This window comes from Sander vitreus, chromosome 12 (assembly GCF_031162955.1).
Source record: "Sander vitreus isolate 19-12246 chromosome 12, sanVit1, whole genome shotgun sequence".
Lineage (NCBI taxonomy): Eukaryota > Metazoa > Chordata > Actinopteri > Perciformes > Percidae > Sander > Sander vitreus.
The window spans coordinates 30009097-30023253 of record NC_135866.1 but is presented as its reverse complement, the minus strand read 5'-3'; the positions used below and the strand labels follow the sequence as shown (position 1 = coordinate 30023253).

The 14157-nt window shown below is 43.0% G+C and overlaps 1 protein-coding gene across 1 annotated transcript in view; it reads left to right on the top strand.

Annotated features, from left to right (window-relative positions):
• LOC144527196 (tomoregulin-1-like) overlaps positions 1–14157 on the top strand; it is a 91332-nt gene that overhangs the window by 49283 nt on the left and 27892 nt on the right. The window contains exon 4 of the mRNA XM_078265123.1: positions 9934–9963. Coding sequence (XP_078121249.1) covers positions 9934–9963 — 30 coding nt within the window. The remainder of the gene's footprint in view (positions 1–9933; positions 9964–14157) is intronic.

Here is a 14157-nt window from a genome sequence, read left to right as displayed (position 1 = left end):
TGCAGTGTTTCCTTTAGGATTTTTTTTAGCAGTGGGGGCAGATCTGTCCGAACAACACGGGAAACTGACAACTGTGTCGGTCTTAAACTAGCAAAGACACTTGCGTCGGGATTTGCGCTGCGCTGCGCCGGGTGCGAGATAGGGCCCTATAATTAGAAACCCAATTCAAGCACTGACTGCAGATAGTTTGGCTGTGGACGTTCAGCCATAAAACCTCAAACTATTTCAAAGTTGTTAAATGTTTTATTTTTCCGAGAAACTGTCCTAGAACGTAAGAGACGGCCAGGGGCGGAGCTAGACTCTCAGTACAGTGGGGGCGGAGCTTCATCATAGGGGCCCTCTGCTGCCAAGTCATTTTAAAATAAAAAAAAATTAAAAAAAACGGTAAAATATCTGATGAATGCATGTAATGTGTCACTTGTTGAGCCAAGTGAGCCTATATGTCAAATAAAACACTAAGAACAGCCACGCGTTTGTGTTGACGAACAATGAAAACAGTTTGCCAGTCAAGTAAAAATGTTTCAGCACCACGGACAGCGACAGCTGATGGACAGCTGATGGACAGCTGATGGACAGCGATGGTGCTGAACGGGCCAAGTGCGCTAAATCAGTGCCACACTATGTCATTGACATGGCACTATTATCTATATGTTTGATAAGAAGAGCTGGATTATCGCAACGTGAGATCATATGCTGTAATTAGCTTCTTTCAGCTAATAATCTGCAATGTGTCAGTTTGGGCCCCGTTCTCGTCAAGTGACGCAAGATCGGCAGCATTTGAGGGGCCCCTAATTGGCACGGGGCCCTGGGGCGGCCGCACCCAAGCACCCACGCTATCTCCACTATCTCCGCTACTGGAGACGGCCCATTAACAGATAGACGGGCTTTAGTGCCGAAAAACCTTAAGATAAAGAGCGTGTAAACCTTGTTATCATTTCACAAAAGGCTTTTCATAAATAAGCTGCATCACTTAAAGTGTTTTCAGATGTGCTGAGCAGACAGACGGATGGTAGAAGTAATAATTCAGCGTGCAGCTTCGTTGCAGCAGCTGATCGCTCTGTAACGTGACTAAGTGCCTGGCTGGTACTTTTAATGATTCTCTCAGGGTCGGCGCTCCGCTGGGTGTACCTTCACTGTCATTATATTTTTTAATTGGCTGAACATCAAACGCCCAGCACTCGTGCTCGATTTTTCCTCTGAACCCTGAGGAACGTCATCAGTCGATTTGGTTTTCAGGGAACGGGACGATTAATCAAACTGCCGATCAATTTTAATTAGGAGCCGTGGATGACGGCTGTTTTAAATCCTCCCGAAGCGGAGTGGTTCCCAAACCGGAGTCCAGGGACCCTCCGGGGGCCCTTCAGAGGTTTCAGAAGAGACCACAGTGAAATGAGGATAAGTTTTATTTCACTATGTGGCCCTTTTAGTTCACCCTGCCCACCCCTGAAGACAGAAAACTGCAGCTAAAGGGTAATATGGGTATTTTTCAACCATATTTTACTATGTTTTTGTGTTTAATTGACTTATGTGAACAAAAATCTTTAAAATTGGTCCAGTATTAAACGTTAACGCTGTAACCGTCAGCCGTGAACCGGGCTGCAATGTAACCCTACAGGACAAATGTTCAGCATCAGTCAGCGTCCACTAAAAGTTCTGTTGTTGCTGCTGACAGACTCAGATTATTATTCTCAGTGTCTGACAACATTATGAAAGGATCCCTACAGAGATAGACCTTTGAGTTAAAGAGGAAGATCCTTTTTGTTTGACCCTTGTGTGGTGTGTTCATATTTTTGTTACACAGCCAATGTTCCCGTCTGGTGGACCCACCACATCTTTAGGCTTTTAAATCAATACAGCCATAACAATTTATGTAAAAATACTTAATAGATGTTTACTTAAGCTCAATTACCAACGATATATACATCATTTATGGGTCATAGTTGGCATTTACCCCTGAGAGATCACATTTATGATCATATGATCATCAAGGAAATTCAATTATAAAAAAGGTTAAAAAAAAGAAAATAGAAACAATATTTTTGATCGTTATTGGTGCTTATTTCTTAGAACTTAATCAGAACAGGTGAAAGTGCTTGAAATGTAACCTTTTTGTAACTTTGTGTGGGAATAGCAGGTGCAGAAAGACAACATAGTGTCAATTAAATACACTCGGGTCCAGTAGACCCGAACACCTCATATGTAATAGTTATGTGTAGGGGGGGTGTACCGTGTGCAGTCATTGAAAATAAGTTATTGTTTATGTTCTTCACAGAAAATGAGCCAAGGCCAATGAGTTTGAGTTAGAAGAAATAATAAATAGCATCATTTTTCTTTTAGCAAACATTGAAAACGGGTCCCACAGACCCGAACACCATACAAGAGTTAACATGAAACAGCCCCGAAATCCCCATCACCAAACCTACCAGACTCCATGTAAATAATCAGGACTTTTAGCGTGTATAGAGCCAGCATATCTCCACCAGACTCCATGTAAATAATCAGTTCTTTTAGCGTGTATAGAGCCAGCATATTTCCACATGTAAATGGGTGAATTAAGGGTTTATTTAAACCAAACCAGAGTGGTGATTGTTGGAACAGTGGAAAGATGAACCAAGACGGCTTTTGATAGTATGATTTTGTTTCTGTCGACGTTGAATGAAGTGTGATTTACGATGCTAAAAGTCCTGATTATTTACATGGAGTCTGGTGGGTTTGGTGATGGTGATTTCAGGGCTGTTTCATGTTAAACTAAAAGGATCTTACTCTTTAACTCAAAGGTCTATCTCTGTAGGGATCCTTTCATAATGTTGTCACACACTTAGAATAATAATCTGAGTCTGTCAGTGGCAAAAACAGAACTTTTAGTGGACGCTGACTGACGGTTAACGTTACGTTGCAGCTTACGGCTGCAGCGTTCTCGCTCAACACTGGACCTATTTCAGAGATAGTTGTTTCCATCAGTTACTTAGACACAAGAACATAGGAAAATAGAGTTCCAGGTTGAAAAAAAACAACCCAAGTTACTCTTTAAACCTTCAGCGGTTTGCAGGAAAGAGACAAACAGTTGACACAAAGTTGGAAGAACTCCACTGAAATATCATTTTTTGCGGGAACATTAAGATTTGACTTTACAACTTGGCCATGAAAAGCATCCAGATTTACAGTGTGTGAGGTGTATTGGCATGAGGCAGAGTTTATATCCTAAAACCTACAGGTTTAATGTTGCACAGCTGGATGATCAGCCGCCGTAAATCGGACTTATTCTGAGGCAGAAAGAAGCGATTTCCTCCGGGCTGACTCTCTGGATTCAGATGTCTCTGCAGGCCAGTCAGGGTTTATGTTCTGATCCCACTCTTGAGAAATGTGTCGGGGAAATTTACGGCAACGCCACAACAGTGGCAGGGGTGTTGGCGGCGGTCAACTCCATCTGCAGGGGCATTGGCCTGATTTCCCAGGAGACGCCGCCCGCCGTTCTGCTCTTATTACCCGGTACACCGAGGTCTCCACTTCCCTCGCCTCTCTCTTGTCCAATTTCCTCTCCCCGAGATTTATGCTTCCTGTAATTGGAGCGTTCAGCGGCTGTGAGCCGAGGCAACGGCACAAACACTCAGCTGGGTTTATTTCCCACGAGCAGGAAAGCTTGGAGGTAGGAAGGCTGAGAACTCCTCGCTGGGATCTGTTCACAGGTCAGCGAATGTATCAACATCCACACCCTCCTCAGGCCACAGTTATTACTCTTTAAGGACCTTATCTTGCACCCGGTGCACCGCAAAGCCCGACCCAAGTGTCTTTGCTAGTTTAAGACCAGTTGTCAGTTTCCCGTCCAGCGTCCACGTCGTTTAAACAGCAAATGCACCTGGGCCCATCTGTGGCCCATGGGCGTGCTGGTCTTACAGGGAGGTGTGTTCAGGTGCATTCTGGGCGTGCTGGTCTTACAGGGAGGTGTGTTCAGGTGCATTCTGGGCGTGCTGGTCTTACAGGGAGGTGTGTTCAGGTGCATTCTGGGAGTATTGCTATCTTGAGGCAGCGGGAAGTGATGGCACCATTGACCAACAAAAACCTGGTCTAAAGTCAATAACGCAGCATTTCATTGTTATTTTAACAGAGCATTAGTAAAATGCTCCTAGGCTCGTGCACAGCGCGCACACACTATGCTTGTTACACACACAGGGACGCACAGCAGCACACACACATGCAGAAGATTAAATATAAAAACATTACGGTGCAGATCCTCCATCATAATAGCAATGCTCCAAGGTCCAAACGCGCCTGGCTTTTAAAGGGAATGGGAGATGATCTCTGATTGGTTGATTGCATGTTACGCCCAAAACACACCTCTGACTAATGAAGACACTAAGTACAACCCTTTAGAACCATGCGCCCGGCGCACGGACCCTTTTTTCCTCTGTCAAACTAGCAAAAGTGGATTTGGACACGCCCTAAACGCTCCTGCGCCAGGCGCTTCACGCCGTGACCTTACATCGTTAAACTAGGGCCCTAAAACTTGTTTTGTTGCCTTTTTGACTTTTTCTGGCTTGTTGAAAGAGGACAAAGATGGAGAGGAGGAGAGTGGCGCCTGCAGCTTCATACAGGTGGACTATAAGAAAAGGATATCCCGTCGTTTCCCTCCTGAACCTTTGGCTTCCTATGAGCTCAATGTTTAATAATCTTTTAAAGGCTTTGGTAGAAGATTTTTTTTCCTTGTGTTTCAGAAGTAGGCGACATTGTTTAAAGGCAGTGTTGGGGAGTAACCAGTTACATGTAACGGCGTTTTGCCGTTTTATTACAAAATGAAGGTAACTGTAATCCGTCTGACATTTAAATCGCCTCTCAAGCAGTCTGAGGCTGCTGAAACAAACACGAAAGAGAGAATCAGATATTTCTTAAAAACTTAAAAACTTAATTTGGCTAACAGAAACATTTCATTTAAAACAATGAATGCCATACAATTCCTGATGGAGGACGGGAAACGTATTAGAGGGGTTTGCTTTTTGGAGCCGGTGGAGTCGCCCCCTGCTGGTTGTTATAAAGAATGCAGGCTTAAGCCACTTGGCTTGACTTTTTAACCCTGGAAGTTCAGACAAGCCGCAAGACAAGGCGTCTTTCTTTACATTGTATAATGTGTGTAATATTTTGGTTTAAAAAGGAATATCTTCTGCTACGTTTCCTCCTCTCATTTCCCCTGCTCTGGTGTTTCCTCCTCTCATTCCCCCTGCTCTGGTGTTTCCTCCTCTCATTCCCCCTGCTCTGGTGTTTCCTCCTCTCATTCCCCCTGCTCTGGTGTTTCCCCCTCTCATTCCCCCTGCTCATTCCCCCTCTCATTCCCCCTGCTCTGGTGTTTCCTCCTCTCATTCCCCCTCCCATTCCCCCTGCTCTGGTGTTTCCTCCCTCTCATTCCCCCCTGCTCTGGTGTTTCCCCCCTCTCATTCCCCCTGCTCTGGTGTTTCCTCCTCTCATTCCCCCTGCTCTGGTGTTTCCTCCTCTCATTCCCCCTGCTCTGGCGTTTCCTCCTCTCATTCCCCCTGCTCTGGTGTTTCCCCCTCTCATTCCCCCTGCTCTGGCGTTTCCCTCTCATTCCCCCTGCTCTGGCGTTTCCCCCTCTCATTCCCCCTGCTCTGGCGTTTCTGAGCCCCTAAACCGGAGACATTTGGAAACACTTCTGACCCGTTTTGGTTTGGTATACTGGAGTTTATGCCCAGTATACCAGAATGTTGATGAGATATTTTGGTTTGGGCGTGTTAGTTTAAACAGAGATGAGTTCTTCTACTGCAGCTAAAAACACTTGGTACCCAGAGATCACTTTTGGCTCAAAACTCAAACGCTTAACAACCAAATCGTAGCGATGTAAATGTAGCCTTAGCTTCATAGATTGGTCGCTATGCAAAAAAACTAGTAAGTGGACCTTGAGTTGGGGTTGTGTTTCTCTTTCCATTGTATCCAGACATGCAGCGACAGACAGACAGACAGACAGATTTTGGTTTCAGCGTATATCAATTTATCTCAAAAAGTTCAAGAACAAAACCTTCTGAAGTGGAACAATGTTTCTTTTTTGTAATGTGTGTGAAATGCCGCCTTTAAATGGATGTAGCAGAGTCCTTAAAGCAGAACCGAAGCTGCAACTGAAAATGTCATCTCTTAAGACAGTGAATGTCATGTCCTTGTTTTGCTCTTCTTTCTTTCTTCTCTCTGTTTCCAACTGTGAACTGAACAGAAGATTGACCTTTATGTCTGCTTTAAGGGGAACCTTTTCAATCCCTGTTTTTTAAAAGGAGTATTTTGTTGTAATGAATGAAATTGCCACACCTGCCTCCGTTCATCTCCATCAAGATCAGCAAGGTTCGCAAGAGCCACAAAGAAACAAAGGTAGTGTTACCGTTCATTATCTCTTATATCGCTAACATATACACTAACAATAACAAGTGGCGTGTATGTTTACGCGATAACACGCCACTTGTAGAAAGTGGCGTGTATGTTTACGTCTGCTGAGTACAGCGTAGACATACACGCGGATAGCTCAAAATGCTTACAGATAACACACCACTCGGCTTCAGGAAAGTGGGCGTGTATGTTTACGCCAAGTCATGATATCACGTTGTGGAAACAGACATGATGTAGTCGCCGTTGGCAGGACCGTAGAAACGGAACATATTTAGCTCAATCGCTGGTAAAAGAAATAAAGACAAAATATTGATTCGAGGGAAAAGAATCCATTTTGAAAATCGTCGCAAAAACACACACACACAACACATACGAATATCTTTCCCCGAGCCCCTAGTAGTTTTTCCGTTGGTTATCTCTCACATTGTAAAGTCTTCCGAGTCGAGGAACATCAGAGGGATTCTGCAGCGGAGGAAGCAGTAAAAGCCTGGCCGTGCTTCATTAAACACGGGGTCAGCCATGTTTAATTTCCTCTGCAGGATTTATTGACTCTCTGCTGCTGCAGCGTCTGATTCCTCTGCTGATGCTGATGCAGACTTTTTATCCAGCACAGGATCCGTTGATCTGTCGAGCCGCAGCAGAAGGAAACAGTTTGTTATGAAGACACGGTGGCTCAGTGGTTAGCACTTCAGCCTCACAGCAAGTTGGCACTGCAGAGTTTGATCCCCGGTCCTGGCTGGGCCTCTCTTTCTGTGTGGAGTTTGCATGTTCTCCCCATGTTTTGTGTGGGTCTCCACTGGGTGCTCCGGTTTCCTCTCACCATAAAGACATGCATGCTGGGTAGCTAAGGCTGCATCCGAAATCACACACTAACATGCTATTTAGTTTCTAAAACAGTATGTGAGATATTTTTGTACGTCCAAAACCTTAGTATGAAAACAATAGTACACAAATTGCATACTATTCCCGGTAAAATATTACAGTATGCAACAATACGTAACAGAAAACACAAGACTTTCACCCAGGAAACGGGGAGACCGGTGTTTTAATCCAAACCACAATCTTTTTCTCTAATCTTCATTAGTTGTAGTTTTGGTGTCCAAACTTAACTGTCATCAGCGTAGACAGTCACCTTTTGTCAGCGAAAATTAACTGTAACGGCCTCTGAAACTACCGTAACTGACTGCTAAACTTAACCGTAACTTAACTTAATGTGATGCCATAATTTTGGGAGGATATCGTGTGATTTGTTTGTGTGTAAACGGGTGTTCATGTCCCAGAAGAAGTTAGGGAAAAAACTCAAGACTTTCACCCAGGAAACACCGCATGGAGTCACCTTTTCTCGGCTGAACTCAACTCTTAACGTTCGTCTGAACTGCGTCACATGGTTGTAAGATGTCATACATATATGTTGAGCATAAGTTTCCGTACGATATCCTACGAACTCGTTCATGAGAATGCGTTAAATAACTACTCTGCTTCATGCAGGGCCTCATCATTCTTTTCCCTCATCATCAGTTTCACAGGTGTTTAAAGACAAAAAAAGAGGAAGAGTTTCACCCTTTTCACTCCAACATTAAACCTTTTTTAAACGATTTTTTCATTAGCAAATGACCATTATCCACACCTGGGGAAGAGGTTTGTCTCTTTTTAGGAGGTTAACTCTCAATATTTGGTCAGTAACGCGCTGACAGAATCATTAGTACCTCCGCTCACTCTTGGCCCATTTCTGTCTCCTTTCCCATGAAAAACAATCCCATCATGACTTTGTAAAGAAGTGCAGCGACTGAAGGTGAACTTTAATTGAACGAAGCAGCCGGTGTCCATTTCCTAATGCAGCGCCGTGCCAGAAACTCAAAATCGTCCATTTCTTAATTCGATGTTTGCTGCGCCAAGATTCATCACATCAGAGTCCATTTCCTGATGGAGCTGCAGAGCAGCTGCAGTACATCTCTTACTTGTCTACAGTTACGTTAGCAGGCATGTATGTGTTTAGTTTGGAGCTGCAAAGATTTATCGGATAATGGTTTCAACTATTAGATTGATCACCAACTATTTTGATAATCGATTAATCAGTTTGAGTCATTTTTTTAATGCGAAAAACTTGTGTGAATGCAGCTTGTTAAACCTTGTCTGGTCTTCCCGTCAACCATGAAAAAAACACGTTTGTTGTTTTTTTTTTTTTTGCTTTTCCAACGTTTTTTCATGTTTGTTTTTGTTTTGTTTTTACATTTTTGGAGCTTTATCGATGTCCCATATTTTCATGTATAAAGAAAAACTTTAAAAACAGGTCAAATTTGACCTGAGTACAACATGAGTGTTAAATATGAATATTTTCTGGGCGCCCGGATAGCTCAGTTGGTAGAGCGGGCGCCCATATATAGAGGTTTACTCCAAGTCAATAACGCAGCATTTCATTGTTATTTTAACAGCAAATTAGTAAAATGCTCCTAGGCTCGTGCACAACGCATGCACACTATGCTTGTTACACACACAGGGACGCACAGCAGCACACACACATGCAGAAGATTACAAATACAAATATTACGGTGCAAATCCTCCATCATAATAGCAATTCTGGGCGTGCTGGTCTTACAGGGAGGTGTGTTCAGGTGCATTCTGGGCGTGCTGGTCTTACAGGGAGGTGTGTTCAGGTGCATTCTGGGAGTATTGCTATCTTGAGGCAGCGGGAAGTGATCGCATCATTGACCAACAAAAACCTGGTCTAAAGTCAGTAACGCAGCATTTCATTGTTATTTTAACAGAGCATTAGTAAAATGCTCCTAGGCTCGTGCACAACGCATGCACACTATGCTTGTTACACACACAGGGACGCACAGCAGCACACACACATGCAGAAGATTACACATAAAAATATTACGGTGCAGATCCTCCATCATAACAGCAATGCTCCAAGGTCCAAACGCGCCTGGCTTTTAAAGGGAATGGGAGATGATCTCTGATTGGTTGATTGCATGTTACGCCCAAAACACACCTCTGACTAATGAAGACACTAAGTACAACCCTTTAGAACCATGCACCCGGCGCACGGAGCCCTTTTTTCCGTTTTATTTGTTTTCTACATTTACACTTTTCACTAGAGCTGCAAAGATGAATGGATTAGTTGTGAACTATTAAATTAATAACCAACTATTTTGATAATCGATTCATCGTTTTGAGTAATTTTTTTAATTGACAAAAACAGTAAAACGTCTCTGATGTCAGCTTGTTGAATGTGAATATTGTTCTAGTTTCTTTTCTCCTCTGGGACAGGAAACTGAAGATCTTTGAGTTGTGGATAAAACAAGACATTTGATTGGTTGATTGCCTGTAAGAATGGCCATGCATTGACTGACTGACTGACTGACTGACTATTGTTTTTGGGTTCGGACAAAAGTAACCTAAAAAGACAGGACACCACTGACAGTCCACCTACAGAAATATTTCAACACCATTATTATCTGACCCCTTGATAAGTGTTTATATATATATTATATTATATCATGTGTAATACAGACATAACTGACGGCTGTTGTGTCTCTTGTGTCCTTACAGATCCGGGTTCTGGTTCAGGAGACGGAGACGGTGAGTGTTTTTCGTTTCTTTTCCTTGGGCTATTTGAAGATATAATATGTAACATTTCTGTCAGGTCCATTAAAGTCAAGAACAATACAGATGATAAAAAAATCTTTAGGACATTTTATTGAATAAATTACGAATTCAATTTGGCGTTATGGCTTCTGTTCAGAGGAGTCCTCTGACCTTTCATGAGCACCATGAAAGAGCAGAGAGTCAGGGGACAGCAGCAGCAGCAGCATTAGGGGACGCTCACACAGTTTAGGACTGGGAGAGCTAAACTATTCCCCATATGAACAGAGCAGCAACGATGACATAGAAGCCTATGCCAGGTTATACATGACAAGGTGGAGCGGGGGAGGAGGTGGGTAGCATAGATGCGAGCAGCAAGCAGTTAGGAGCAAACTAAAGCGGCTTTAAGTAGGGCGCCCTGTTTGAGTGTAGCCATTTAGAAGCGAGGGGAGTTGACCAGCTGATGCCCTGATGCAGATCAGCTGACGCGACCGTGTCGTTGGTCAATAGCCGCGTCTTGACTACTTGGCCTGCCAGAACTGACGCTGGACGCTCAATTTCTGCATTAAAATGTCTAAAAATGACCATACCCAAATGTAAATGGACTGTATTTATATAGCGCTGTTGTAGTCTTTACGGCTACTCAAAGGGCTTTAACATCGAACCATTCAGACATTCATACACTGGTGACCAAGGCTGTCGTACAAGGTGCCACCTGCTCATCAGATATTGATTCACACTCTTTTCTCATTTAGCAATTCGGGGTTCAGTGTCTTGCCTAAAGGCACTTCAACATGTAGCCAGGTGTATGTTATGTGTGTGTGTGTGTGTGTGTGTGTGTGTGTGTGTATATATATGTATATATATATATATATATATATATATATATATATATATATATATATATATATATATATATACAGTATCTCACAAAAGTGAGTACACCCCTCACATCTATTAAAATAGCCCCACATCATCACATCCCCTTCACCATACCTAGAGATTGGCATGGGGTACTTTCCATAAAATCATCTCTCAATGCAAATCAAACCAGCTATTAGGCTAACTGAAATAAAACCATGCCAGTCTCTAGGTATGGTGAAGGGGATGTGATGATGTGGGGGTATGGTGAAGGGTATGTGATGATGGGGGGGTATGGTGAAGGGTATGTGATGATGTGGGGGCCAAGGGAACTTTATCAGGATCATAGTATCCTGGATCCATGAAATAACTGGCCTTTCAAAATAAATGTCTGCCTGCCTCTATGGGAATTTAACATAGGGGTGGACTCACTTTTGTTGCCAGCGGTTTAGACATTAATGGCTGTGTGTTGAGTTATTTTGAGGAGACAGCACATTTACACTGTTATACAAGCTGTACACTTAATACTTTACATTGTAGCAAAGTGTAATTTCTTCAGTGTTGTCCCATTAAAAGATATAATTAAATATTTACTAAAATGTGAGGGGTGTACTCACTTTTGTGAGATACTGTATATTTATATATATATATTAGTACTTGTGTACTTACATTATTCCATCAGTTACAGCGAAGTCTCGACCTGCTGTCCTCACACAGATATGTCTGAGCTCGGCCTGAACGCAGTGTTTGAGGATCTGTTATTCCTTCTCTGTGTGTCTTTATTAATCCCCCTTCTTTCATCGAGCTGAAAGCCTCGCTGCTGCCAATTCTGGCTACAGCGGCATTTTACGACCATCTGTGGGGGCCAAGCACAGTGTTTGTTGTTTAATATGGCCGCCGGGCGGGGAGTGGGGGTTTAATTGGAGAGCCGGTGTCTCCGCCATCTGCACGAGGAGGGGGTTCGGCTGAGATGGCGAGCGTGTGATTGCCGTGCAGACGATGGAGCGGTCCAGTCACACAGATTAATTATTAAAACCTGACTTTAACTCTTCTCTCTGTTTGTCTTTTACTCTCCTCTTTTTGTTGATTTTGAAGAAGGCCTGAGGGCCGAAACGTCGTCTGAATAACATCCAGAAATGAATCCAGAGTGCCTGAACACTTTTTTTCTTACTTTTAGCTCTACTCCCAGTGAGCAGCACTTAACAACAGCCCTTTTGTCTGCGTTACTTTTCGATATTATGTCTTTTACTCTCCAAACATTAAAACACTGTCAGCTGTTTCCACTGAGAGAAAAGAAAACATTTCTTGCAGGTTTGAAATGTCTAAATGCCTCTCTGTTACAGGGTTGATAAAAGCTCTGTGCGTCTGTGACTTGAAATTATTTTGTAGCATCTCACTATTTTGAAGGGAGATGCTACAAAAACATCTTTCTTCGTACACATACCTGTGAAAAGTAAAGCAGTGTAATCTGTATGTATTCCACGTATTTATTACTGTCAGCAGCACATTGACTGCTGCTGTATAAGAACGTGAAGATCCTCGTAGGGAAGAGGTCGGGGGGGGGATGTTTGGCTCCTAAAAGACAGGGCTTTCAAGAGGGGGGGCAGAGTTCATGTCCCGGAAGAAGTTAAGGAGAAAACACTAGACTTTCACCCAGGAAACAGGTGTTCATGTCCTGAAGAAGTTAAGGAGAAAACACAAGACTTTCACCAGGAAACAGGTGTTCATGTCCTGAAGAAGTTAAGGAGAAAACACAAGACTTTCACCAGGAAACAGGTGTTCATGTCCTGAAGAAGTTAAGGAGAAAACACAAGACTTTCACCAGGAAACAGGTGTTCATGTCCTGAAGAAGTTAAGGAGAAAACACAAGACTTTCACCAGGAAACAGGTGTTCATGTCCTGAAGAAGTTAAGGAGAAAACACAAGACTTTCACCAGGAAACAGGTGTTCATGTCCTGAAGAAGTTAAGGAGAAAACACAAGACTTTCACCAGGAAACAGGTGTTTATGTCCTGAAGAAGTTAAGGAGAAAACACAAGACTTTCACCCAGGAAATGGGGAGACCAGTGTTTTAATCTTAACCACAATCTTTTTTCTTAACTAGTTGCAGTTTTGGTGTCTAAACTTAACTGTCATCAGCGTAGACAGTTACCTTTTTGTCGGCGAAACTTAACTGTAACGGCCTCTAAAACAACCGTAACTGACTGCTAAACTTAACCGTAACTTAACTTAATGTGATGCCATAATTTTGGGAGGATAACATACAAATTGTTGTGTATAAACAGGTCTTCATGTCCTGGAAGAAGTTAAGGAGAAAACACAAGACTTTCACTCAGGAAAAGGATGTTCATGTCCCTAAATCTTAACGAGTCGTGTTGGTGCCGAAACTTAACTGTCATTTGACCGGTCTACTAAACTTTGTCATGTCAAGTTTGTGCAATGTCATACGAACCTGTTCATGAGAATGTGTTGCATTATTACTCTGGCTGTCAATCGATTAAAATAGTTAACCCACGATTATTTTCACATTTTTAATATGTTCTAATTATACCTTAAAAGGCATATGTTTCCAGTTTTTAATGCTCCATGGGTATTTGAGACTGGACGTACTCCAGTGGTAACTCAGTTCACATTGACAGTACATGTAAAGACAAATAACTTGTGGCAAGAACCATCTGGAAAGGCTTTCAGACTCAACTTGCCATTCAAAACAAACCCTTTTCTTTAACCTTTTCTGCTCATGCCAACCCGTTCTCACTCCGAATTCGTAAAATACGGACGTTTGGACAGTGGCTGTCAGCGTCTGAAGCGAGGAAAAAAGCGCCCTTCAGTGTGTTTGTATAACACATATTTGTATAAAGAGCAGCAGCTACACGGGGTTTAGCGAGTAGTATGTAAGGCCGAAATTACAGGTAGGGTGGTTGGTTGGGGTGGTGGATGGGTCGAACACAGGACTTTCACCCAGGAGACCGGGGATCGTGTCCCAGTCAGCATGTTTCCTAAAGTCGCTTTCTTCTTTAACCGTCCTGTTATTCCCGCGTGTCACAGAAACGTAAGCCCACCCACGACCTTTTTCTTAACATAACTGCGTCAAAAGGGACGCCAATAGTCCCGACCAAGCGCGTTTAGTTAAAACGCGTTATATGACGCTAAATGAGACTTTTACCGTCAATAACAACGACAAAGGCACCTGACTAAGCGTCTGTATTTAACGAGATGGGAGTGAGAATCTGTTGCTCATGCATGGAGTAAAGTTCTGCTAGCCATCCACAACGTTACTGCTGCATCCCTTCCTGATTTCCCAAACTCCGGATCAGCCTGAGGCCCAAAT